The sequence below is a fragment of the Erinaceus europaeus genome, chromosome 12 (assembly GCF_950295315.1).
Source record: "Erinaceus europaeus chromosome 12, mEriEur2.1, whole genome shotgun sequence".
In the NCBI taxonomy this organism is placed as follows: domain Eukaryota; kingdom Metazoa; phylum Chordata; class Mammalia; order Eulipotyphla; family Erinaceidae; genus Erinaceus; species Erinaceus europaeus.
The window spans coordinates 87,215,299-87,241,752 of record NC_080173.1 but is presented as its reverse complement, the minus strand read 5'-3'; the positions used below and the strand labels follow the sequence as shown (position 1 = coordinate 87,241,752).

General features: G+C 43.4%; 1 protein-coding gene across 5 annotated transcripts in view; it reads left to right on the top strand.

Moving 5' to 3' along the window:
• Positions 1-1,840: 1,840 nt before the first annotated feature.
• Positions 1,841-26,454, top strand: part of PIK3R6 (phosphoinositide-3-kinase regulatory subunit 6) — a 63,858-nt gene continuing 39,244 nt past the window's right edge. For 4 of the 5 annotated variants that reach the window (XM_060204412.1, XM_060204413.1, XM_060204409.1 and 1 more), the window contains exons 1-2: positions 1,841-1,994; positions 20,557-20,627. In XM_060204412.1, coding sequence (XP_060060395.1) covers positions 20,615-20,627 — 13 coding nt within the window. In that variant the 5' untranslated portion in view covers positions 1,841-1,994; positions 20,557-20,614. The remainder of the gene's footprint in view (positions 1,995-20,556; positions 20,628-26,454) is intronic. The other variant, XM_060204410.1, reaches the window with a different exon arrangement.

Below are 26,454 nucleotides of genomic sequence, written 5' to 3'. Positions count from 1 at the left end.
CTAAGACCCAGATCTGCCTTCCCAGAACGAACTAGGGGGAAGAATAGGGCCATCATGTGAACTGAGAACACTCCCACAAAGATGCCAGATAGACTGTGAGTCCAGATTCACAAGGGAGAACAGAAAAATAAGTAGCTGTGGGAGGGAGGTAAAGTCAGAGAGTTAAATGGGCTGAATATGTGTTTTCTTTCTCAAAAGGCCCCTTCTGAAAAATTAAGGAGTGAAATAGGCCCTATTAAGTCCTTGTAAGAAAGGACATTTCCTTTGGTGGCAAGTGACAGGAGCTCGACTCCAGTGGTCTTTAATGAAAATCAAAGGAGAGAGGGAGACATTTCTTGAATTACACAGCTGACGATCTAATCCAAGTACCAGGGGGTTTCAGGCACAGCTGAATCCATCTGTTCAAACAACGTCATCAGCCATCTGTCTCCAGAGCCATCTCACCATTAGGATGAGAACAGAGAGTCAATGTGTCTGAGGTTCCCCCCCCCCCATATTATGAGACTTCAAAGTGTGAAAAACGTTTACAGAATATGATCAACTAGCAAACATATCATCTGCCCCCCAAGACTGTTCTCAATTTCAGGACCCATCTTCCTTGAGTGGAGCATAGAGTATGTTGTTCATCCTCCCTTCCATACTCCCAGAGGGATAAAGAATAGGAAAGCTATCAGGGGAGGGGAGGAGATACAGAGTTCTGATGGTAGGAATTGTGTGGAGTTGCACCCCTCTTATCCTATGGTTTTGTCAATGTTTCCTTTTTATAAATAAAATTACATTAAAAAAAGACTGTTCTCACCCAATTATCAAGGTCAGCAGATGTTTTTCTCTTCTTTGCATTCCTGTCCTCACTGCAGCCCTTGACGTGTTGACCACTATCTCCTCTTTGACACTTCCGCTTTCACGGTACTCTTTTCTTCCCCCTTGCCTCTCTGAGTGTTTGTTTGTTTTTCCTTCTTCTTTTCTGCTGAACAAAGGTTGAATGGAGCAAGTCAGGAGGAGGAGGAGGACTGGGAAAAGAATTCCATAGCTCTTGTGAAAGCTTGGATCACTGAGAATCACCCAAGACTTCCAGCTAGGGTCAGAATGAGACAATAATATCTAAGGAAGAACCTGATCTCAAAGAGCCTGGCATGTCACACCAAGGAATTTGCCTTGGTATTAGAGAGCCTGTGAAGGTATTAGGGAGCCTGTGAAAGAGGGTTGTAAGAGGGGTGGAATGTGCCAAGTCTGTGTGTCACTAACTGAAAGATCTTCAGCTTGTGGTGGATAAGTAGACGCCAGGCTTTTGTAGTAAGTCATGAGAAGGCAATGCTCCTGTCACAAAGCAGTGACTTTGTGGGGATGAGGAAGCATATATATATATATATATATATATATATATATATATATATATATATGGGGGGGGGGTGTATGTCTCAAGGCCCTGACAGAACTCAGTTCTGCTTGAATACAATGGGGAGAGGGCGTAGGGTGATGAGGATGGCTATCAGGTTTCCAATGCTGAGGTGAGCAGAGATGTGGGCATAGAGAGAGAAGTGATGCACTTCTTCACACACACTGAACTGGAGGCATTTGAGGGCCGTCTGCTGACAGTGTTGACTGGTGGAAACTACCAGTGAGTCTGGAGGTTGGGAGAGAAGTAGGCATTTCTTGCATCACTGCCAAGTCAGTGCCAAGAGGGAGAACTTGTGGAGGTCCCTCCACCTGCCCAATCAGAACAAAGAAGCCCCACACATACTTCTTTAGAAAGCGACCTCAGAGGATGTGTTCTGGGAGGAGCTTTGAGGGCCGTGGGGAAGGGGAAGGAAGAGGAGGGGACAGAACTGGGCCTGTGTGACACTGGCCATTTCTCTACAGACCTGGAAACAGCAGGGCCGAGTGTCTCCTCCAAGTCATTGAGGCTTGTGGGGCTGGCAGCCTCCTGGAGCAGGGGTTTGGGTAGTCCAGCAACCGAAGTTCGTGTGGAGTTGGGCTGCAGCAGCTGAGCTGAGGTAGGTGCTGGCTGAGGTGGGGATCTCCAGAGAAGGACCCAGGCGAGGCAGAACTGAACAGAGCAGCTGGAGGGGTGCTGAGGGGAAGCCCCCAAACAACCCAGCCCTCGAGAACACAATGTCCAGCCTTTCTGAGAAGGGTTCCTCTGATGTGGTGGCTATGAGGCCCACTCTGCTAGTTAAGACCGTTCATCCTGTTTCCACGAAAAGAAAGGACAAGGACTCCCCTGGGAAGCCCTTTCCTTCCTTCTCCCAATCCTGTCAATGCCAGTGACAACAGGACTCACAGCACATGCCTGTTATTTAGAGCACATTTATTAGCCTGTTGGCTTCTTTTTTATATATTATTTTTTATCTTTTATTTATTTGTTGGATAGAGACAGACAGAAATTGAGAGGGAAGGGGGTGATAGAGAGGGAGAGAGACAGAGAGACACCTGCAACACTGCTTCACCACTTGTGAAGCTTTCCCCCTGCAGGTGGGGACTGGGGGCTTGAACCCGGGTCCTTGTGCACTGCAACATGTGTGCTCAACCAGGTGCGCCACCACCTGGTCCCCTTCGTTTTTTTAAGACTAATTTTTAACAAATTATATATAGGCATATGTCTAAATCTTTCGTTGTTGTTGCTATTTATTTATTTACTTAGGGTAGAGAGAGAAATTGAGACAGGAGCGAGAGGAGAGACATCTGCAGCATTGGTTTACTTCTCATGAAGCTTCTATCCTGTAGTTGGGGACCAGGGACTTGAACCCTGGTCTTTGCAATGGTAACATATATACTCAACTGGGTGCACCACTGCCCAGTCCTACCTGCTAGTTTCTCACAAGCAACTGGAGGGTCAGCTGAAGGTTTTAATGCTGATTTTATAGGCCAGGCGATAATAGGCACTCAAGGTGCAGAGAGTCTTTGAGTCTCCACCAGCCACGCAACCTTTCTGAAATGACATCCACCTGTCTCCCTTCTGGTGGATTTGCTGGTGGTCATGCCAAACATACAGACTCTCTGGACACACCGAATATTTTTGACATATGTATCTACTACCAGGATCTGACCAAGCCCAGCTCTTCACCTTTGAGCAGCTGACATTGGGTATGGGGACCGAGACACTGAACTGAGTGACACACACAGAAAGCCAACTCTGGGTGACTGACACACAGAGGAAATCCTCGGTGCCAGAGCTCCCCATGAGGGGAGGCAGCTATGAGATGGACAGAGACCCGTCAGCTTTGAGGAAAAATGGAGAGGGAGGGAGGGAGGGAGGGCTGGTGTGTAGAGGTGAGGCCACAGACTTCTCAGAGAAGGGAATGGGATGCACAGACCCACAGAGTAGGAGAGCAAGGCTGAAAGCTGGGCTTAAGGAGGTAAGTAGAAAGGCCAGGAACGTAGCACAGTGGTCACTCAGAGGCCTGGCATGCCAACTCAGGTTCCATCCTTGACATTACGAGTAGCCAGAGTTCAAAGGTGCTTTGGTCAAAAAAAAAAAAAAAAAAAAAAAAGGGTTCTAGCTGCTGATTGCTAAAACCTGGAGTTTATGGCTTATGTTTATAGAAGTTGGTTTGTTCTGTTTCTTTATTTAGCTCTAAGTGGTTTTTGAATCTCACTTTGCGTGGTTCTCTCAGTAACCCTATGAGGTAGACTGGTTATTATTAGCACTCCTTTACAGCGAGGGAAACTGGGGGCCCAAGGTTTGCAGTGGCTAACCCAAGTCTAAACAGAAAAGCTTGGGACCTGTGCTAACTGCCTGACCCCTTCCCATGACCTGTGACACCTTGTTTTTTCCAAGAGACTTCCTCAATCAGCATGATGCGTGTATCAAGCGGCCATCATCTTGACATCTATCCCTGGATGTCCCTGCCTGTGTGCAGGCCCCATCAGATTCTTCTCCAGATTCCCAGCCCCCTGGCAACAATGCTCCCTCTCTGTCATCCCCCCCTCCCCAAGAGTGGCCTGCCCTCACCTCCAGGTGTTTCCTTCCCAACTCTGTGAAGACACAATGGAGGAGACAGAGGCCAGCAGGGAAGCAGGTCCCTCACCTCCCTATCCCCTTCCTTGGAAGTCCAGAAAGCCCAGGCGGGCCTCACAGATGAGGGGTGATGGTTGAGGACAGGTGGGAGGCAGGAATGTGGTCCTGGGACCCCCAAGTCTCCACTACCCCCAGATTGTAGTTCAGAAGGGGTGACCATAGGAAAGCCTGTGTGGTGGATTCTTCTCTCTGCCAAGACTGGCTTAGGAGCCAAGAGTGGGGTTCCTCCCCTGGGGTCGTGCTTCCTGCAGGGTGTGGAAGTAAGCAGACCATTCTCAGAAGCTGGGGCCTGCACTGCCAACGCACTAGTGCTGAGCCTGTCTGCCTCACTCCCTCCTCTCACTCCCATTCCTTCAGTCCTCACTCTAGACAGCTGGGAAATCTTCCATCTTATCTTGCACTGAGGGGGGACAGCAACCCGGGCAAGAGACTACCCTTCTGCTTCTTTTTTTTTTTTAATTTTTTTCTTTATTGGGGAATTAATGTTTTACATTCAACAGTAAATACAATAGTTTGTACATGCATAACATTCCCCAGTTTCCCATTTAACAATACAACCCCCACTATGTCATTTGTCATCCTTCATGGACCTGTATTCTCCCCACCCACCCACCCCAGAGTCTTTTACTTTGGTGCAATACGCCAATTCCATTTCAGGTTCTACTTGTGTTTTCGTTTCTGATCTTGTTTTTCAACTTCTGCCTGAGAGTGAGATCATCCCATATTCATCCTTCTGTTTCTGACTTATTTCACTCAACATGATTTTTTCAAGGTCCATCCAAGATCAGCTGAAAACGGTGAGGTCACCATTTTTTACAGCTGAGTAGTATTCCATTGTGTATATAGACCACACTTGCTCAGCCACTCATCTGTTGTTGGTCACCTGGGTTGTTTCCAGGTTTTGGCTATTACAAATTGTGCTGCCAAAAACATGTGTACACAGATCTTTTTGGATGGATGTGTTGGGTTCCTTAGGATATATCCCCAGGAGAGGAATTGCAGGATCATAGGGTAGGTCCATTTCTAGCCTTCTGAGAGTTCTCCAGACTGTTCTCCACAGAGGTTGGACCAATTTGCATTCCCACCAGCAGTGTAGGAGGGTTCCTTTGACTCCACACCCTCTCCAGCATTTGCTGCTGTTACCTTTTTTGATATATGACATTCTCACAGGAGTGAAGTGATATCTCATTGTTGTCTTTATTTGCATTTCTCTGACAGTCAGAGACTTGGAGCATTTTTTCATATGTTTCTCAGCCTTTTGGATCTCTTCTGTGGTGAATATTCTGTCCAAGTCCTCTCCCCACTTTTGGGTGGGGTTATTTGTTGTCTTGTTGAGTCTGGCAAGCTCTTTATATATGTTGGTTATTAAAGTCTTATCTGATGTATGGCATGTAAAGATCGTCTCCCATTCTGTGAGGGGTCTCTTGGTTTGGGTAGTGGTTTCTTTTGCTGTGAAGAAGCTTTTTAATTTGATGTAGTCCTATAGGTTTATACTTGCCTTAGTCTTCTTTGTAATTGGATTCGTTTCATTGAAAATGTCTTTAAAATTTATGTGGAAAGAGTTCTGCCAATATTTTCCTCTAAGTATTTGATAGTTTGTGGTCTAACATCCAAGTCCTTGATCCACATGGAATTTACTTTTGTATTTGGTGAAATACAGTGATTCAGTTTCATTCTGCTACATGTATCAACCCATTGTTTCCAACACCATTTGTTGAAGAGACTCTGCTTTCCCCATGTAATAGTCTGGGCCCCTTTGTCAAAGATTAGATGTCCATAGGTGTGGGGCCTCATTTCTGGGCTCTCAATTCTATTCCACTGGTCAGTGTGTCTATTCATGTTCCAGTACCAAGCAGTTTTGATGACAGTGACCCTATAATATAGTTTGAGATCTGGGAGTGTGATGCCTCCGGTTCTGTTCTTTTTTTTCAAGATTGTTTTGGCAATTCTAGGTCTTTTCTGGTTCCAGATAAACATTTGTAGCATTTTTTCTATTCTCCTAAAAAATGTACTTGGGATCTTGATGGGGATAGCATTAAATTTATTGATGGCTCTGGGTAATATATTCATTTTGATGATGTTAATTCTTCCAACCCATGAACATGGAATATCTTTCCACTTCTTTGTGTCTTTTTCAATTTCTTTGAGTAGTGACTCATATTTTTCAGTATACAAGTCTTTCACTTCCTTGGTTAGATTTACTCCTAGGTATTTTATTGTTTTTGTTGCTATAGTAAAAGGAATTGATTTCTGGATTTCAATTTCTTCTAACTTAGTGTTTGCATAGAGGAATGCCACTGATTTTTGAATGTTAATTTTATAGCCTGACACCTTACTGTATTGCCTGATGATTTCCAAAAGCTTCTTGCTGGATTCCTTAGGATTTTCCATGTATACTATCATGTCATCTGCAAATAAGGAGAGTTTGACTTCTTCTCTTCCAATCTGTATGCCTTTAATTCCTTGCTCCTGCCTGATTGCTATGGCAAGAACTTCCAACACTATGTTGAATAGTAATGGTGATAGTGGGCAGCCCTGTCTAGTACCTGATCAGAGTGGAAATGCTTCCAGTTTTTCACCATTGAGTATGATGTTGGCGTAGGTTTGCTATATATAGACTCCACTATCTTCAGGAATTTTCCATCTATTCCCATTTTTTCTAGTGTTTTGATCATAAAGGGATGTTGTATTTTGTCAAAGGCTTTCTCTGCATCTATTGATATGACCATGTGGTTTTTGGTCTTGCTTTTGTTGATGTGGTGGATCACATTGATTGATTTACGTATATTAAAGCAACCTTGCATGCCTGGGATAAACCCCACTTGGTCATGATGAACAATCTTTTTGATATACTGCTGTATCCAGTTGGCTAGAATTTTGTTCAGTATTTTCACATCTATGTTCATCAGAGATATTGGTCTGTAGTTTTCTTTTTTGGTTGTGTCCCTGTCTGCTTTTGGTATCAGGGTGATGTTGGCTTCATAGAAGCTGGCAGGGAGTATTCCAGTGTCTTCAATCTTCTGGAAGACTTTTAAAAGTAGAGGTATTAGTTCTTCTTTGAAGGTTTTGTAGAATTCATTTGTAAAACTATCTGGTCCAGGACTTTTATTTTTGGGGAGATTTTTGATAACTGTTTCAATTTCATTAGCTGTGATGGGCCTGTTCATGTTATCCACTTCCTCTTACTTAGTTTTGGAAGTTGGTAGGTATCTAGGAAATCATCCATTTCTTCCAGGTTCTCTAGCTTGGTGGCATATAGTTGTTCATAGAAGCCTTGCATGATATGTTGAATTTCTGCAGTGTCTGTTGTGATATCTCCTCTTTTATTTACTATCCGATTTATTTGGGTCTTCTCCCTTTTTTGTTTTGTGAGTCTGGCTAAAGGTTTGTTGATTTTGTTTACTCTTTCGAAGAACCAACATTTACTTTCATTGATCTTTTGTATGGTTTTCCTATTCTCAATGTTATTTATTTCTGCCCTAGCTTTAGTGATTTCTGACCTTCTCGTTGCTTTAGGGTTCCTTTGTTGTTCTTCTTCTAGGTCTTTAAGATGTGCAATCAGGCTGTTTATTTGTGCTTTTTCTTATTTCCTAATGTGTGCTTGTATAGCTATGAACTAATGTGTGCTTGTATAGCTATGAACTTCCCTCTTAGGACTGCTTCAGCTGTGTCCCAAATATTTTGATACCTTGTGTCTTCATTTTCATCGAACTCTCGAAACATTTTGATTTCTTCCTTGATTTCCTCTTTGACCCAGAAGTTGTTAAGAAGTGTACAGTTGAGCTTCCACATTTTGGGACTGTTACTAATCTTTTGTTAATTGATAAGTGTTAGTTTAATTCCACTGTTGTCTGAGAAGATGCTTGGGATGATTTCAATGCTCTTGAATTGGCTGATGCTGTCTTCGTGGCCTAACATATGGTCTATCCTTGAGAATGACCCATGTGGATTTGAGTAAAATGTGTATTCCAGTTTCTTGGGATGAATGACTCTGAAAATGTCCAATAGTTCTAGTTTATCTCTCTCTTCATTTAGCTCCCTTATGTCTTTATTGATTTTCTGCCTGGATGATCTGTCAAGTTGAGAGAGTGGGGTGTTGAAGTCCCCTACTATGATTGTGTTACTGTTAATATATTGCTGTAGCTCTTTCAGTATAAGTTTGATGTATTTAGATGGCTTCTCATTGGGTGCATAGATGTTAATAATTGTTAAGTCCTCTTGATTGACTGATCCTCTGAGCATTAAGTAGTATCCATTCCTATCTTTTTTAATCTTATCTATTTTAAAGTCTATCATGTCAGATATGAGAATAGCTGTTCCTGCTCTTCTTTGTGGGCCATTGGCTTGTATGATAGTTTTCCATCCTTTCACTTTAAGTCTGTGTTTGTCTTGTTGAGTTAGGTGGGTTTCCTGTAGACAGCATATTGTTGGGTTGTGTTTTCTGATCCATCTTCCTACTCTGTGTCTTTTAATAGGTGAATTCAGGCCATTGACATTTATTGATATCAAAGATTGAAGATATTTTAACGCCATTCTTGTAGAGTTTTAGAGTGTTTTGATATATGTCCTATTTGTGGTGGTCTGCTTGTTTATAGGAGACCTTTCAGAACTTCTTTCAGGGCAGGCTTGGTGATAGTTGATTCTTTCAACTGTTGCTTGTTTGAGAAGGTTTTGATGCCTCCATCTAGTCTGAATGACAGTCTAGCAGGATATAGTATTCTTGGCTGAAAGCCTTTCTCATTGAGCACTCGATAGATATCTTGCCATTCTCTTCTGGCCTGTAGTGTTTGTATGGAGAAGTCTGCTGCTAATCTTATGGGTTTTCCTTTGTAGGTGACTCTTTGTTTTTCTCTTGCAGCCTTCAGGATCCTTTCTTTATCCTTATTCCTTTCCATTCTAAGTATGATATGTCTTGGTGTCTTTAGGTCTGGGTTAATTCTGTTTGGGACCCTCTGGGCTTCTTGAATCTTTATGTCTTTGATGTTGTCTAGACTAGAGAAATTTTCAGCTGTTATGACCTGGAAAATGCTTTCTTCCTCTCCTTCTCTTTCTTCCTCTGGTATGCTAATAATGCGTATATTTTTTCTTTTGAAGTCATCCCATAGGACTCTGTTGTTGTTTTCAGCATCTCTTAATCTCTTTTTGAGGTCTCTTACTTCTTTTTTAGTTGTCTCTAATTCATCCTCAATCTTGCTAATTCTGTCTTCAGCCTCATAGATTCTATTCTCTCTGCCCTCTACTGTTTTCTGGAGTTCATCTATTTTGTTGCCCTGCTCTGATACTGTTTTAGCTAGTTCAGCTAGTTGCCTTCTTAGCTCAGCGATTTCAGCTTTCAGCTCTCTAATAGCCATGAGATAATTAGTATTTTCTTCCATATTCTCATTTGTTGTTCCTGCATTTCTGATTACAATTTTTTCAAATTCTTTACTCACTCCTGTTATTATTTCCTTAGCTAATGTTTGGATGTTGAACTCATTATTTTGTGCTTCACCCTCTGGAGGACTTTTAGGCAGACTCTTGTCCTGGTTCGATTCTCCAATATTTCTTCTTTAGTTGTTTTAACCATTTTATATATTATGTTATGAGTTCCCTTTATCAGTACTTTTCTAATTATTGATCACTATTGCCTGGATTGACTTGTGTCTAAGTAAGTTAATTAAAGGGTTCACAGTGGCGGAAGTTAACAGTTGTTTCAATAGTATTTAAATCTCTGAGTTGGAGCTCAGTGGTTTAAAAGCCTCTTTTTTTTTCCCTTCCCTGTAGGCTATGGGAGCCTGAGGGATTTTAAACTATCAATAGGCTTCAGCTTAATCAATGACTCCTGACCAAGAGATAAAGCAGGGTGTGGCAGAGATAATCCAGTGGTTATGCAAAGAGACTTTCACAGCCCCTCAGCTATGCCACCGAGGTATAGGTCTTCTCCTGAGTTTCCTGGTTAGATCTCTGTCCCCTGGTGTCCCTCCCTGTCGATGCTCCAGATTATGAGGGTAGTAGCAATGGAAACTCAGAGTTGCACTTGGTGAGTCTCTGGGGAGTCCTCTCCTCCCTTAAGCTATCCCCTTGTTGGTGGAGCAGACTGGAGGTGGTGTCTCAACTGATAAACTGCTGAACTGTTAGCAGTCACTTAATCTCTCCTTAGGCTCCTCTCTCCTCTCTGTCACCAGCCACGCTTGTTTGTACTCACCGGTGATTTACTGGGTTCCTGTGGTCATTCTAGTCCTGTTTTGTTTCGGTCCCGGGTGGTCTCCTTTTGTATTCCTAGTTGATCCGGGAGAGGAGAGGAGAGGAGAGAAGAGGAGAGGAGAGAAAGCGATCTTCTGCTCATAGCTCTGCCTCCCTGCTTCTGCTTCTTTCTGCTGCATTCCGAAGCCACCCTATGGATCAGTGCTCAGACCTGGGGGCGGCAGTGGGGCACGGTAGTAAACCAAGCAGGATTAGTACTATGGTTCTGATCCCCCCGCCCTCCCCGTGTCCCCCAGGCTTCATGAGGGCAGCAGAGAGGTAGTTCATAGCTAAGGAGCCCTGAGTTGAGGGAACCCCATTTTTCACAATGGGCTATAAGCTGCTCATTCTCAATTCTTTTTATTTTTTAATTTTTATTTATAAAATGGAAACACTGACAAGACCATAGGTTTCTTCTTCTTCTAGCGTTTGCCCTTCTTCCGTAGCCAGTCAACAGCGTCAGGTTGAAAGCTGTCAGGAGCTGCTTGTTGCTGGCTTTGAAAGTGACTGGGATCCATGTGGAGTCAGTCGGCTAGGAAGGATCGTCAGTTTCCCCAATGAATGGGTACTCACAGGATGCACCACGAGAAGGTCGATCCAATGCATCCCAGACCATAGGATAAGAGGGGTACAATTCCCACCACAAGAACTCCATATCCCATCACCTCCCCTGATAGCTTTCCTATTCTTTAACCCTCTGGGAGTATGAACCCAGGGTCATTAACCTACTCTCACTTCTACTGGTAAGCCAATACCTCTTCCCTCTCCCCTGAGGGGAAGACAGTACCTCTTCCAAGGCTATGCTCCAGGCAGTCACAAAGAGATGTCAGATGTCTCCCCACATTGTCTCACAGTCCAGCCCCACTGTACCCCAGTTGCACTGTCCCTTGAAAGTTTCAGTGGTCTCTTACCTCAGAGCTTGGCCCTGCTGCTAAGCTCCGCTGGCACCATATTCCTGCAGGTGTCACCACATGCATGACCCAGGTTCAGGCCTGGCCCCACTGCATTGAAGGAAGCTTCAGTGCTATGGGCTCATTCACACTTCCTGCCTCTCTGTCTCTATTAAAAAAGAAAAGAAAAGAAAAAAACCTGTATTCCCTCTCAACTCTGAAACTTCACATTTCTCTCACCAGACTTTTCTTATGGGCTTCTTGTATCATCATCTAAAACACAATTTAATGATTGTACTTATTCCCTGTTCTCTGCACCCTCGCTACATAGCCACTAGAGTACAAAGTTTATGACGGCAGGTACTCTGTCTGTGTTAAATCATTGCCATGCCCCCCAGACCCAGAACAGTGAGGGACATATAGAAGGGACTCAATAAATCTTCACTGTATGGGTGCCAGGTGGTGGTGTAGCTGTTTAAGTACTCACATTACAGTGCACCAGTACCCAGGTTCAAGTCCCTGGTCCCCACATGCAGGGAGAAAACTTCACAAGTGGTGAAGCAGGGCTACAGATGTCTCTCTCTCTCTCTTTCTCTCTCTCTTTCTCTCTCCTCTCAATTTCTCTCTGTCTCTATCCAATAATAAATAAATAAAAAGTTAAAAATTCACTGAATGAATGAATGCAACAATCCATGCACTATTTAATCATTAACTGAAGTCTTAGTTCTACTTTGTACATGTAAGACAGAATTTGATTTATAAGAAGGTTCAAAAACTATTGAACAAATGAAAGTAAAGTCTAAATGCTATAGGCAGAGTAGAGTAAGAGCCTGCCACCCACCCCACCCCCCAGCTCCTCAGAGCAAGGACAATGTCTCATTGATACATTGCTAAGCACTCCATATTCACACAATTTCTCCCACACATACAGTATCCCATGGATGTTCTTTGATTTACTCACAGCCTCAACCACTTAGAACACTGCCAAGAAGCAGGAAGAAAGTCAGTGGGCCTCTGAGCAACCCAAACAGAGGTTCCAAGGTCTTTTCAAAGACGGATTTCTCAGCCTTTGTTTCTAGATTTTATGACCAAGACAGTCCTGTGTATGTCTTTCACTTCCCAACCTCTGTCACATCGGCAGGTAGGTGGGAGAGCAGAGAGAGCTCTTAACAGGACTGCCTCCAACACAGAGGGGCCTGTGCTCAAATAAGAAAGGAGCATGCCTTGTAAGCAGACAGGACTCGGAGTGCCTCGTTTCGGGATTGAATTACAAAATCTCTAACCTCTCCGGCCAGGTAAATGAGCAAACGTGTGAGAGAGAGAGGCACGACCTATGCTCCTGACAGGGGATGACAACTCCAGGAGTCAAAAAGTTGGAGCCATTCAGGGTCGGGTAGAGACTTCCTCCACCTACCAACAGCTCCTGGACTCTTCACACTGTCCCTGTTTGGAACGTGCAGTTCGTTTTCATGAGGAAGTGTGGAGAAAAAAATATCTGGGGCCGGGTGGTGGTACACTTGGCTAAGTGCACACATTACAACACACAAGGATCCAGGTTCAAGCCCCTGGTCCTCACTTGCAGGGTGAAAGCTTCACAGGTGGTAAATCAGGCTATGTCTCTCTGTCTCTCTCTTCCTCTCTACCTCCCCCTTACCCTTTCCATCTTGATTTTTGGCTGTCTAGTCAATCAATAAATAAAGATTATATATATATGGAGAGAGAGAGGCCTTAGTTGTGTGTTGTGGTGTCAAGCTTTATTTCCTAAGAAAGTAATCTCACTCCTGAAGTGAAAACAAATGACATGCTGTTGATGGGTTTTGAGAACGAGTCAAGTTTCACTTTTTTCCACTTCCTGTCTCAATCTCGAGTCCCTTCTGTGTGTCTCAATCTTGTCTGCTCAAAGTTCTCCACCTCCCAGCCTCCCACTCCCAGTCCCCACCCCTATGTGGTCATCAACCCCACATGATTGAAGGGGATATCCTGTAGAGGAACATGGAGATAGCTCAAAGTATGCCCAGCACCCTCACAGAGATATGCCAGCAGTGAATAAATGTTTGATGGGTGAATAAGTGGAAGAACAAATGAGTGGAAGAATGAACAACTCAAGAGGCTTTCTGGCAGTGACTATTTAAGCTTCTTTAAATTTAACCTTCAATTAAAAATTAGTCCAGAGTTTCCTCAACTTTATACAGTGACTTTAGAGATATGCATCTCTTTCTCTCTCTCTATTTTTTTTTTTGCTGATTTCTTTGTGACTCCTATTTATTTGAGAGTAAATATTCCTTTTCTTTTCCCAGAGCTTTAGATTTAGCAGTGAGGAAGAAAAAATGGCTACACACATCCCAGGCTGAGATTTGAGCTCTATACCTAAATTCATCTCTCACTGGCCTCATGACTTTTGGCAAGATACTTCATCTCCATTTATCCATCAGATATGTGTCCAGGGGCACCTGTTCACTGTCTCCTGGATGTGCCAATGTCACCTCAGGCACTGAACATGCTAAAGTTAAAAATAAAATACACCAGAACGTAAGGTCTGTAGAGCTCACATTCTAACCTGTAGCCAATAGGGCTCACACTCACACAGGAAACTTTTCTCTCCTGATAAATAATGTGAATCAGAGTGTTATGGGGCCTGACTCAGGGGAGGGGGGCATTTAAATAGAGCAATCAGGAAAATGTTACTCAAAAAATGGTGACACTTCAAATGATACCTGAATGTTGAAAAGGAAACACCTGTGAAAGAAGCTGAAAGAAAGGTGTTCTGGAAAGAGTCACATAGAGGCTCTGAGATAGGGCTGAACTTGCCATGATGGAGCGACACCAAGAACTGTAAGGTGTGAGCCTGGTGAGCCAGAGGCAGTGAGGAGGCCCACAGAGGCCAGACAGGGCTCTATCTAGGTAGGATGAAGAACTACGAGAAGACGTAGGAAGACTGTGGAGGGGAGTGGAGGCTCAGATACCCATGAGGGACAGTACTGTCAGCCATACAAGAGAGGAATATGGGGTTCCCTGGATGCCAGTACCCAGATGGGGACTATGAGATTGAAACAGGGGATATTAACATCCGTCTCCACGCAGCTCAGAGAGGCAGGGACTGGGAACCTGATTCCCTGGGTTCCATTTGGGAAGCTTGTCTTCTCTGCCACTACCTCTAGATTTTGGGTTAGACCCCTAATCTATCTGTCCCATGCTTGATTCATTCCCAAAGTGGTTCTGACCATAGTATGGTGCTATTTTTAGCCTCTCCCCACTAGACTGGAAAGGTCATCTTCCTTAAGGGCTGAGTTTTCAGACTCAGATTTTAGTATCTCGTCTTACCCACAAAAACAGATCCTAGAGTAAATTTTAAGGGGAAGACAGCATGGATGCTGGACACACTCCTCTCTCTTTAATTTTTTTTAAGATAAGAGAAAAAGATACACACACACACACACACACAAACACACACAAACACACACACACACACACACACGGTAGGGGAGGGGGAGATATACCAGAGCACTGCACAGCTCTGGCATATAGTGGTGCTGGAGATTGAACCTGAAACCTCAGAGTCTCAGGCATGAAAGTTTTTTGCATAAACATTATGCTGTCTCCCCAGCTGGACACACTCTTCTCTCTGGTGGAGTTTTGGATCTCTGATCTCCACAGCAGTCCTTGACTCTCTGGTGGAGTTTTGGATCTCTGATCTCCACAGCAGTCCTTTATGGGAATGGGGTGATGAAATAGTTTGACACCCTGTGTGGAACTCTTAGGGTACATGTCTCACAAAATGGTGGTGGAGTGAGGCTCCCGAGAGGCCAGTGATGGGCCGCACACTCAAAATCAGGGGTGAGGGGGTAGGAAATGGAGAGCCGAGACTTGAACTAGATTCTTTAGATGCCATTTGGCTTTCCTCATAATCCAGCAGTCCTTAGATCTCAGGAAGGGAAAGAATAGCCACCATCTTGGTGGTTTTATTGTTTTTCCTCCTGGTTTGAAGTTACACACACAGCACAATGCACTAGCAGGGCTCAAAGTTGAGTGGTGGATACATGGGTGTCCACATTAAGCTTTACAACTTACACATATGTGAGTCTTCTCCTCCTCTTCCTCCTCCTTCTCCTCCTCCTTCTTTTTTAATTACTACCAGGGTAACTGCTGGGGCTTTATGCTGGAACTATAAATCCATTGCTCCCAGTGGCCTCTTCTTTTCTCCCTTCCTTCCTTCCTTCCTTCCTTCCTTCCTTCCTTCTTTCCTTCCTTCCTTCCTTCCTCCCTCCCTCCCTCTCTCTCTTCCTTCCTTCTTTTATCTCTTTCAGCCTCTCTATCTCTCTTTTTCTTTCAGTCTTTCAATTTTATTAATTAGGACAGAGAGAAATTGAGAGGTGGAAGGGAGATTGAGAGGGAGGAGGGAGGGAGAAAGAGAGACAGCTGCAGGCCTGCTTCACCACTCATAATGCTTCCCCCCCCCCCCGCCCCCGTGCAGATGGGGAGCAGCTAAAATCCGGGCCCTTGTGGTAACGTGTGCACTCAACTGGGTGCACTGCTGCCCAGGTCCTGAAAGTATTCTACTCAGTACCATCTGTGATATAATAAAAATAATGTCAATCCTAAAATTAAATGATCAGAAGATGGAACCAGGGAGATAGAGAAGTGACGCACCAGACCTGCTTGTCCAAGGGCCCAGACAAACCAGGTTCATTTTCTAAAACCACCACCATGCCAGAGTTGAACAATGTGTCTCTTATGAAAAAAAGTGATCCTTTTTAAAAAAATAAATCAATAAATAAATCAGGTGTGGGGGAGGTAATATAGTGGTTATACAAAGGGTCTCTCATGACCAATACTCCAGAGTTTCCAGGTTCAATCCCCTATACCACCATAAACCAGAGCTGAGCAGTGCTCTGATAAAATAATAATGATGATAACAATAATTATTATAGTCATACAAAATCAGAAGATGTAGTAATGTATTAAACTGAAAGTGACCTGGAAGCCCACATAATTGATACCATTTTTGTACTTTAGTGTGTATCATTATAAGATAAGGGATTCACTCAGTGTTCATACAAAGACCACATGTAAAACTGTGGAAATATGAATAGGAGACTTTGATGTCAATATCTTGTGTATGATATTAACTATAATTCCAGAAGGTGTTATCCTTGGGAGAACCAAGGAAAGAGCACAGAGGCTCTCTCTGTACTATTTCTTACAAGTGTTACAAGTGCACCTGAATTTTTAAATATCTCAAAATTTAAAGTTTAATTTTAAAAGGTTAATACATTGGGGGTTTGAGAGATTGCTCACTGGGTAGAGGACATACTTTACCATGCATAAGGACCCAAGTTCAAGTCCCCAAGCCACCACTCGGTAGCACCATGCATAGGGAGAGCTCTGCGGATGATGGAACCAAGCTATAATGTCTCTCCTCTCTCTGTCTGTCTCCCTCTCCCCTACCCCCTTCTCTCAGAAAAAGAATGAGGCAGTTGATCCAGGAGTAGTGGTATCATACACGCATTAGATCAATAGTGGTATATCCTTGTTTTAATCTGCATTCCACTACGATTACATTTTGCTAGTAGCATTCTTTTTTTCCCTTGTACTTATTTGCTCTCCACATATGATTTTTAAGGAACCATTTGTTTATATATTTTGCCCATTTGGGGCCATTATGTCTTTTCTTATTTTTGAATAAGTCTATTATATTATTCTTCATGTCTGTACTTTGTCTTTTAACTTTTTTTTTTTTTTAAGATAGAGGCAGAGGCCAAACGAGAGTGAGAGAGACTACAGCACCAGAACTCCTTCATTGCAGAGGGGACTGGGCTCATTTTTCATCTTTTTAAGGTATCTTTTACATAACCAAATGAAAAAAAATTGGCAATAGCCAGTTTATCTTTCTTCTTTCTTTTGTGGATCATGTTTTGCTATTATACTGAAGAATTCATTCCCTGGACCAACAACGATGAATATGGCACAGTCTCAAAGTGAGCAGACACTATTTGGCAAACGGTCATAATAGGCTTGCTCAAGGCAAGGTTGCCACAACTTTTTCTTTTAATTTCTTTATTGGGGAATTAATATTTTACATTCAACAGTAAGTACAATAGTTTGTACATGCATAACATTTCCCAGTTTTCCATATAACAATACAACCCCCACTAGGTCCTCTATCATCTTTTTTGAACCTGTATTCTCCCCACCCACGCACCCACCCCAGAGTCTTTTACTTTGGTGCGATACGCCAATTCCAGTTCAGGTTCTACTTGTGTTTTCTCTTCTGATCTTGTTTTTCAGCTTCTGCCTGAGAGTGAGATCATCCCATATTCATCCTTCTGTTTCTGACTTATTTCACTTAACATGAATTTTTCAAGGTCCATCCAAGATCGGCTGAAAATGGTGAAGTTATCATTTTTTATAGCTGAGCAGTATTTCATTGTGTGTATAGACCACAACTTGCTCAGCCACTCATCTGTTGTTGGACACCTGGGTTGCTTCCAGGTTTTGGCTATTACAAATTATGCTGCCAAGAACATATGTGTGCACAGATCTTTTTGGATGGGTGTGTTGAGTTCCTCAGGATATATCCCCAGGAGAGGAATTGCAGGATGATAGATAGGTCCATTTCTAGCCTTCTGAGAGTTCTCCAGACTGTTCTCCATTATTTGGCAAATGGTGATAATAGGCTTGCTTAAGGCAGGGTTGCCACAAACTTTAAATATGTTTAAAAAAAAACTAGACATAATACAATCACCTGGGAAACACAATACAACAAATTATGCCTTATTAATTTCATTATTGTTCCTTTTCCAGATCACTCTATTTGTGGAGATAATTATTTATAAGATAGTTGTCACATGAATACATTTTCTTATCTCTCCATGTCCACATACCATTCCCAGTGCCAACTCGGGTCCTCTTCCATCATTCATCATTGCGTACTGAACTCCCAGTGCCCTCCAACCCCCTGTAGAGAGCTTGTCTTTGCTACAGTAGAGCTGTGGTTTTTTTGTTTTTGTTTTTGTTTTTTAATACAGTGGCAGTATCCAGTGCCCATCATAGACTCCAGGGCCTCACACATGCGAAGCAACAGTTTTGTTTCAGAGTCTTCAGCCCCATGTATAATTGTAAATATTACACTAACTCTTTTTCCCATGGGAAAAACAACAACAACCCTCTTGTAAGCAAAAATAAAATAAGCTACACAGGAACAATTTTAAAGTCCAAAGAGACACCAACTTTGTTTTAAGGCTGTAGTAGCTGATACAGCATCTCCTTGCTACCTTGCTACCTTGTGGACCACAGTGATACATTCAAAAGCCTGTTCATTAACACAGGAGCTTTTGAACACTTTTCTGTTGGTTCTTTACCTGCTCATTGGTAGGTGAGTACAGACTATGTTTTTCCATGTTGAAACTCTTTTAAAAAATTTCTTTATTAGTGATCTAATATTGATTTACAAAGCTATAAGATAACAGGGATATAAGTCCATACTATTCCCATCCACAAGAATTCTGTGTCCCTATTCCCTCCATTGGAAACTTCAGTGGTTTTCCCAAGGCCACAAATAGTCATCTATCTCCTCTCTCTCTCCCTCCCTCCCTCCCACTTTTCCATGGTCCTACCTTTTCTTCCTAAGTCACGCCTACACCTATTACTATTTCCAAATGTCCTCCCTTTTACTTCTTCTCTCTCAGGGTCCTGATGGAACTGGGGATCAATGACCTTTCCCTTACATTTCTCACCCTCTGGGAATATGGACCACAATTCTTTTTGGGATGCAGAAAGTGGGGGTTCTGTCTTCTGTAATTGATTCTCTGCTGGTTATGCATGTTGGCAGGTTGATCCATACTCTCAGACTGTTTCTATCTTTCCCTAGTGGGGTAAGGGCTCTGGAGAGGTGAGGTTCTGGGATACATTGGTGAGGTCCTCTACCCAGGGAGTTCAGGAGGGGATTGTAGTAGCATCTGTGGCTCACTGAGTCTTTGAAGAAACCCCAGTTATATTTTCTTGAGTTTTCAGGTGATTTTTTATTGCTTTTTCTAGTTTGTCTGGGAAGCAGTCTGAAATGGCTCCTACTCCATAGCCATGCCCCCAGAAGTCCCCCTTTAGTCTGTTTTATTGTGGTAAAATATGTGTGCTGTAAAACTTGCCATTCTAACCACTTTTAAGTGCAATGCAGTGGCTTCAAGTACATTCATAAAAGTGTGCAGTCATCACCACTCTCCATTGCTGGATCTTTTTCAGCACCCTAAACAAAATCTCTGTACCACTTAAACAACAAACTCTTGCTCCTCCCACTCCCCAGGCCCTGGTAACCTTTATTCTTCCTACCTCTGTAAATTTGCCTTGAGGAGTCATATAGTATTAGCCTTTGGGGATCTTGTTTATTTCACTTAAAATGAGGTTTTCAGAGTTTGCATAGCAAACTATCCTTCCTTTTCAAGGGAAAATAATTTTCCACTGTTTGTCTAAATTGCATTTTGCTTATGCATTCATCTGCTTATGGACATTTATATTATTTCTCACTTTTGATTATTTTGAATTCTGTTATGAACATAGGTGTGCAAATATCTTTTTTTTTTCTTTTAAGATCGAGACAAACAGAGAGGGTAGAGATTGGAAGAGATCATAGCACCAAAGCTTCCTCCAGGGTGGTAGAGACCAGGCACAAACCTGGGTTGTGCACATGACAAAGAAGCACACTACCCAAGAGAACTATTTTGCTGGCCCACCAGTAACTCTCAGAGTCCGAATGTACAGTTCTTTTAGGCATTTACCCAGAAGTGAGTTGAGTCATGTAGTAATTCTATGCCGAGCTGTCATTGTTTTCTGTAGCACCGGCTCCGTTTAAAATTCCAACCAGCAATGGACCAAGGCTCTAGTTTCACATCTTTGTCAATATTTGCTATTGTCTGTTTTTCTTTTTAAAAATCCTAGTGGGCTGGGAGTTGGGTGGTAGTGCAGTGGGTTAAGCACACGTGGCACAAAGTGCAAGGACTGTCGTATGGAATCTGGTTTGAGCACCCCGGCTCCCCACCTGCAGGGGAGTCGCTTCACAGGCGGTAAAGCAGGTCTGCAGGTGTCTGTCTTTCTCTCTCCCTCTCTGTCTTCCCCTTCTTTATCCATTTCTCTCTGTCCTATCCAACAATGATGACATTAATAACAACAACAATAATAACTACAACAATAAAACAACAAGGGCAATAAAAGGGAATAAATACATAAATATTTTTTAAAGTATCCTAATGGGTCTGATGGACTTTTTTTCTTTTCAACTACCTTTATTGGATGTCGTTGTCAAGGGCAACCAGACTTCCACAGAGAAGCTTCCCTTCGAGGTTCCAGAAGACTAGATGCCCAAGCAGCACCTCCATTCTTCAGATACACTTTCCACCTTTTCCCATCACTGATACTAACCCTCCTCTTCCTTTGCAGAAGCACCTCTGGCAGAACAACAACCACTTCTGGCTCCATTCAGCTGCCCCTGGTTCCCATGGAGAGCTCAGGTCAGTGGTGGTAGTGGTGGTGGCTGGGGGAGGGGAGGCACCAGTGCAGAGTGGAGTTGGTAAGAATGCCCCAGGGTTGGTGGGATTACTGCCACCTGGCTGTGCTGTAAGTCTTCAATTCAGCTCTTCAAATGTGAGGCTGCTTCCAAAAAATGGACCTGCATACAATTATATAAACCCCTATGCTTGTAGCTCTGAGCTAGATATTGGGACTACTGACAATAATAGCTGAGACTTTACCCTTTATTGAGTTTATTGAACAAGGACCTTTATAGTGTTTACACTGTACCAAGTAGTGGTAGTTCAAGTAAAAACACTTGAATTGTGTGAGCTCATCTAGTCTTCATGTTGACTCATAAGACAGGAATTACTGCTCTCACTTTACAGAAGGGCTAAGTGTAGCGCGAAGAGAACAGATATGGTTCCCAGGGTCATGCAGGTGTTGTGAGATCAATACAGGGTTTGAACCACACAACCCAGCAATCCACTAAGTGCTCTTAATCATATTACTATGAATTGCCTTGTGCAACTGTCAGGTGGATTCTGTGAGATAGGATCATTGGTATGATTGTCCTCATTTTAATGGAAGAGAAACTGAGGTTCAGAGAGGTGGGGTGACATACTCAAAACTATACAGTTAGGAAGTGGCAGAGCAGGACTGGAACCCAAACCTGGTTGGTTCCAAAGCCTAGGCTCTTGCTGGACAGCACGGGGGAAGTGCGCCTTCCATTAAGATGTAGGTGATTCAGTAGTAAACAGATTGAGATTCAGAGACCATTTGGGCACGGACTCTAATGCTCTTAGAGTTCTCTGTCCTGAGTCAAGAGAGAGGACACCCCAAGACAAGTACAGACTGTCATTCCTAGGACTTGCATCCTTTCCTCACTCTGCTACCTTCTAGGAGCCTCACCTCATCAGAAGAAGCTTCGATTAGTTCAGAAAGCCTAGTGAATGCTGGTGTTGCAATAGGTCATTTTATCTTTAACCAAGTGGAGCTTAGACTGGGAGGGGAGGATCAGCACTGTGAGAAATCTCCAAGATACTTCCTAACCAACTCATCTTGCACTCTCTATAATTATAATAAACACGCACGGTACCGTTTTTTCAAAAGGTATTCCAGTAAAGATGCTTGCATACAAAGCAATACAAAACCACAGGGCTATTTTTTTTAAGTGGCCAAAAATGAACTACTGAAGCATGAAACACCAGAAGGAACAGAATAGATCTTCTACCAAAACAGGAAGAGGCAGGCAGTCCTTGGAGAGCACACTAAGGGAGCTTTCCTCCCAGCCATCATCCACAGAAGACTCACTAGAGGGTGAGGGAGTGAGTCAAAGTTTGGTCCTGTGCCCACGTCAAGATCAGGATAGGTCAGGGCACCTGGACTGCAGTCCTTCTGAGATGCCAGTAAGCAGGGAGGATTTCTGGGCAGATGAGGACGGTGGGCATCCTCCCCCAAATCTGTGACAGATGACTCCACAGCTCAGTGGCACATGGGGAAGATAGCTTCTAAGTCAGGATGCTTGCCTTCAAATGGAGGGTTACCCATCATGATCACAGCAGCAGTTGCCCTGAACATCTTCCCAGATTATAGTTGTTTTGAGCTCTCCCCCACCTTCCTATAGCCCTCAGCACCCTGTCATCCTGGAGTTAAGAAGCAAGACGCCGGAAAAATAGGATCTATGTTTGGAGGGCTACCAAAGAGCAATGCTTCAAAGGTACCAACTAAAACTATGGTGATGTTGTCATTCCTGCAAACAGGGGTAGGCTTGCAAACATCTCAAAACAGCCTGAGCACTTTACTGCATGGGGGTGGGAGAGTATGGGGGAGCTTGGGCATGGAATGGAAAAGGTCCCTGAGCTGAGTCACTCTAGTAGATAAGGCATCCTTGTTCCTGGTTTCAATGAGCAGCTGAGTGGCATGTCTGAATGGGTTTCCAAAACTCTCAATGATGAGATGGTGCTATCTGCATACTAAGAGATTTTCATATGTGTCGTCATGCCTGACTGGACAAGAAAGCTGGACAAGTGCATGTGGTCCTTGTTGGGAGAGGGAGGTCTATGGGTTCAAGGAAGATGGGCCTTTCAGGGGGCCAAGGTCAAGATAAGCTCAACTTCTGACAACTCATAAATGCCAACGAGTCCTGGATATTATTCACCTGTTCAGAATTAACAAGCCTCAGGAGCTCCAGGTTTAAACTGGAAAGCACATAAACCACATTCCTAATTGTATTAGCTCATCTGGGATGAGGTCATGGAACCCGGGGTTAATAGCTTCAGAAAGAGAACAAACCAGAAAGACTGGTACATTTTGATTTCTGTCCTGGTTTTGATGAAAGATAACCAGAAAGTGGAGGGAATAGCCCTTTGGGATTTACAAATTCAGTCACATCAGCAGTGATTTGGTATGTCTCAAGTGACCTGTCTTCTGGGTGGACGTGTCCACCCCTCCCATACTCCAGGCAGCTGCAGAAGACTGTAGAAATTTTAAAGTGTGATTACTCACCAGTTTTTCCCATGTGGTGGCCATGGTCCCCTGTGGCTATATTAGTCAGGGCTCTTCAGAGAAACAGGACAGATAGGAAGTGTGTACACATATGGGGAAGGGTATTTATTATAAGTAATTGGCTCACAAGATCATAGAGGCTGACAAGTCCCCAGATTTATAGTCAGCAAGCTGAAGACTAGAACTGATAGCAGTGTAGTTTGATTCCACAGACCTAGAGGCTCAAGACTCAGGAAGAGTCCTTCTTTCTACTCAAATCAAGGGTCAGGGAAAAAACAAACAACAACAACAAAAAAAAAAAACACGTCCAAGCCAGAAGGCAGCCAAGCAGAATTCCCTCCTACTTGAGAGAGAGGGCCAACATTTTGCTCTATGTTCAGGACACCTATTGACTGAATGCTCCATCACCACCCCCCCAAACACACACACACACACACACACACACACACACACACACACACACACACACACACACACACATTATGAAAAGCACTCTGCTATTTGGAGTCAATCAATTTAAATAGTAAACTCGAACAAATATTCTTAAGACACATCCTGAATAATATCTGGCCAAAGCTCTGTTACCTTGCGATCTGGTTGAGCTGACACATAAAATTAACCATGACTACACTGGGGAAACAGATTAATGGTTATGCAAAAGGCTTTCATGCCTGAAGCACTAACATCCCAGGTTCAGTTCCCAGTGCCACCATTAACCAAGCTTGAGCAATGCTCTGGTCTCTCTATCTCTCTTTATCTTTCTCTCTGTGTCTCTCACTCATTAAAAATGAATAAATAAAATATGTAGGGGCCAGGCGGTGGCACACCTGGTTTAGCACACACACTACAGTGCACAGGGACCTGGGTTTAAGCCATTGGTCCCCACCTGCAGAGGGAAAGCCTCGTGAATTATAAAACAGAGCTGCAGGCATCTGTCTCTGTCCCTCTCTATTTCCACCTTCCCTCCTAATTTCTCTCTGTATCCAATAATAAATTAAATTTTTTTAAAAAAAATCTAAAAACATAACTTCAATAAGACAAAGGAAAACCTCAGAAGATTACATTAAAAAAGAAGTCACCTTTCTCCAGTTGTCTTGTTTTGAAACTCCCACATGTCTGTGATGGTCAAGGGCAGTGCTGAGGAGGGGCCGTCTGAACATCTGAGTTTCAGCCTTAGTTCAAGAATGACAGTCCTCTGTAAGCCCTGAACATCTCATCACTACTTCCTTCCTTTACTAACGTATCAGTCCTCCAGCTTATCATCTAAGGCAGTAGTTCTCACTCTGTCTGTAATATTAGATTCTTCTGGGAAACTATAGAATTTTTTTTATTAAACTCTTCCTACAGAGCTCTGAGTTAATTGGTTGAGAGTGAGCTGTGCACTGTCATTTTTAAAAAGTTCCCAGGTGATTCTATAGGGCAGCCTGTGCTGGGAAGGCACTAGGGGAAAGGTCAAATGCACTAAGAGGGAGCTTGGAGAATCTGTCCATCTCACAGGACAAGGGAAATGGGAATTGCCAAGTCCTGGCATTGAATCACCTGTGGTTGAGTAGCAGACCTTGAACGTGAGGGGCTCAGTCATGGTTTGGACCTGTCATTCTTTTTCATCTCCCTCCCCTCCCTATCGTCTCTTGAGATGTAATAACATTTATCCTGATTTGGGAGCTGGGAACATTTTCTCAGGTAACTTATCAAGAGCATTTATTTCTGCATTCAAACCCCAGACACATATAGATGGATTTATACTCATAAGTTCACCTGGCTGTACCTTTCTTTCTTTATTTTTTTTTTCCTGTAAGCACATGAGTAGCCACACGTACAATTAAAGAAAGAGCACTTGAGAAAGAAAAAGTTCTGTTCCTTGGAGCTCCAGTGGCGCAATCTGTTAGCATGCAGTACTTATACAGAAAAAGTTCTGTTCCAACAGTTCTGTGGCCCTCTGTAAAAATTGCCTCTCCTCTCTCAGCCTCATTGCTCCATCTGTAAATGGGGAAGAGAAACTTCAGGACCCACCCTAGCTCTGACCTTCTGTGGTTCAAGAAGAAATAAGGGTTAGGGCAGAGCTTCTGATCTGGAATCTAAACAGAGAGAACAATATTTATCCTGTCAAACATATGGGGCTCTTGTCAGAATCAAATGAGGTTATATACTGGGAAACACTGCATGGGTGAGGGGGGGCTGGGCTGCAGTGTATCTAGTAGACCTAGCATGTTACTATGTGCAGGGACCCAGGTTCAAGCATCCCCCCTGCCCCCATTTGCAAGGGGAGTCTGCAAAAAATGCTGTCTTCTTTTTTAATGTTTTTATTTTATTTATTATTAGTTAGAGACAGAGAGGAGAAGGGGAGATGGAGAGAAACAGAGAAACCTGTAGCCCTGCTTCACCACTCGTGACACTTTCTCCCTGTAGGTGGGGACCAGAGGCTTGAACCTGGTCCCCAAAATGCTGTCTTCTTAGTACAAAAATTGAAATTGGCTTGATTAACACATGCATATATAATGTGTGTGTGTGTGTGCGCGCGCGTGTGTGTGTGTGTGTGCACGTGTGTGTGTTTCAAGTGCTATTTAGGTGTTAAGAATTAACTGTTAGAAATATGAGACACTAATGGGGCAAGCAGAGTCAGGTATGTGGACAAAGAAAAGTTTGTTTTTTGCCTCCAGGGTTATCACTGGGGCCGGGTGGCTACACTATGAATCCACTGCTCCTGGAAGTCATCTTTTTTCTATTGTTGTTGTTGTTGCTATTATTGTTGTTGCTACTGTTGCTGTTGGATAGGATAGAGAGAAATGGAGAGAAGAGGGGAAGACAGAGAGAAGGAGAGAAAGATAGACACCTGCAGACCTGCTTCACCACTTGTGAAGTGAACTCCTCTGCAATGGGGAGCCCAGGGCTTGAACCAGGATCCTTGAGCTTCACACTATGTGCACTTAACCCGGTGTGCTACTGCCTGGCCCCCCTAAGGAAAGTTTTAATGAAGTAGCCAGGGAGAGTTTAGAACCCCTGGCCAGGGAAGTGAAAGGGCTCAGCCGGGGGAGCTGAGAAGCCCACCCTGGGACAGGCTGGTGGCCTTTTATAGGCTCTTGGCTCGGGATATTTCTGGCATGAGAAGAGTTAGTGGTCTTGATTTATGATCCACTCAAAGATATTTTTGTTATTATGTGTCCAGTGTAGGTAGGAGTAAGGTAAGTTTTTCCTGTGTGAGAGAGGGAGGTCTGCTTGTCTCCAGAGCACCCCCATCAGTCTGTTTCAGCAAAAGTTCCTTCCATGAGGTTAAAGGTCAGTCCACAGCATATTTCCTCCATTAACAGTACCATCTAATAG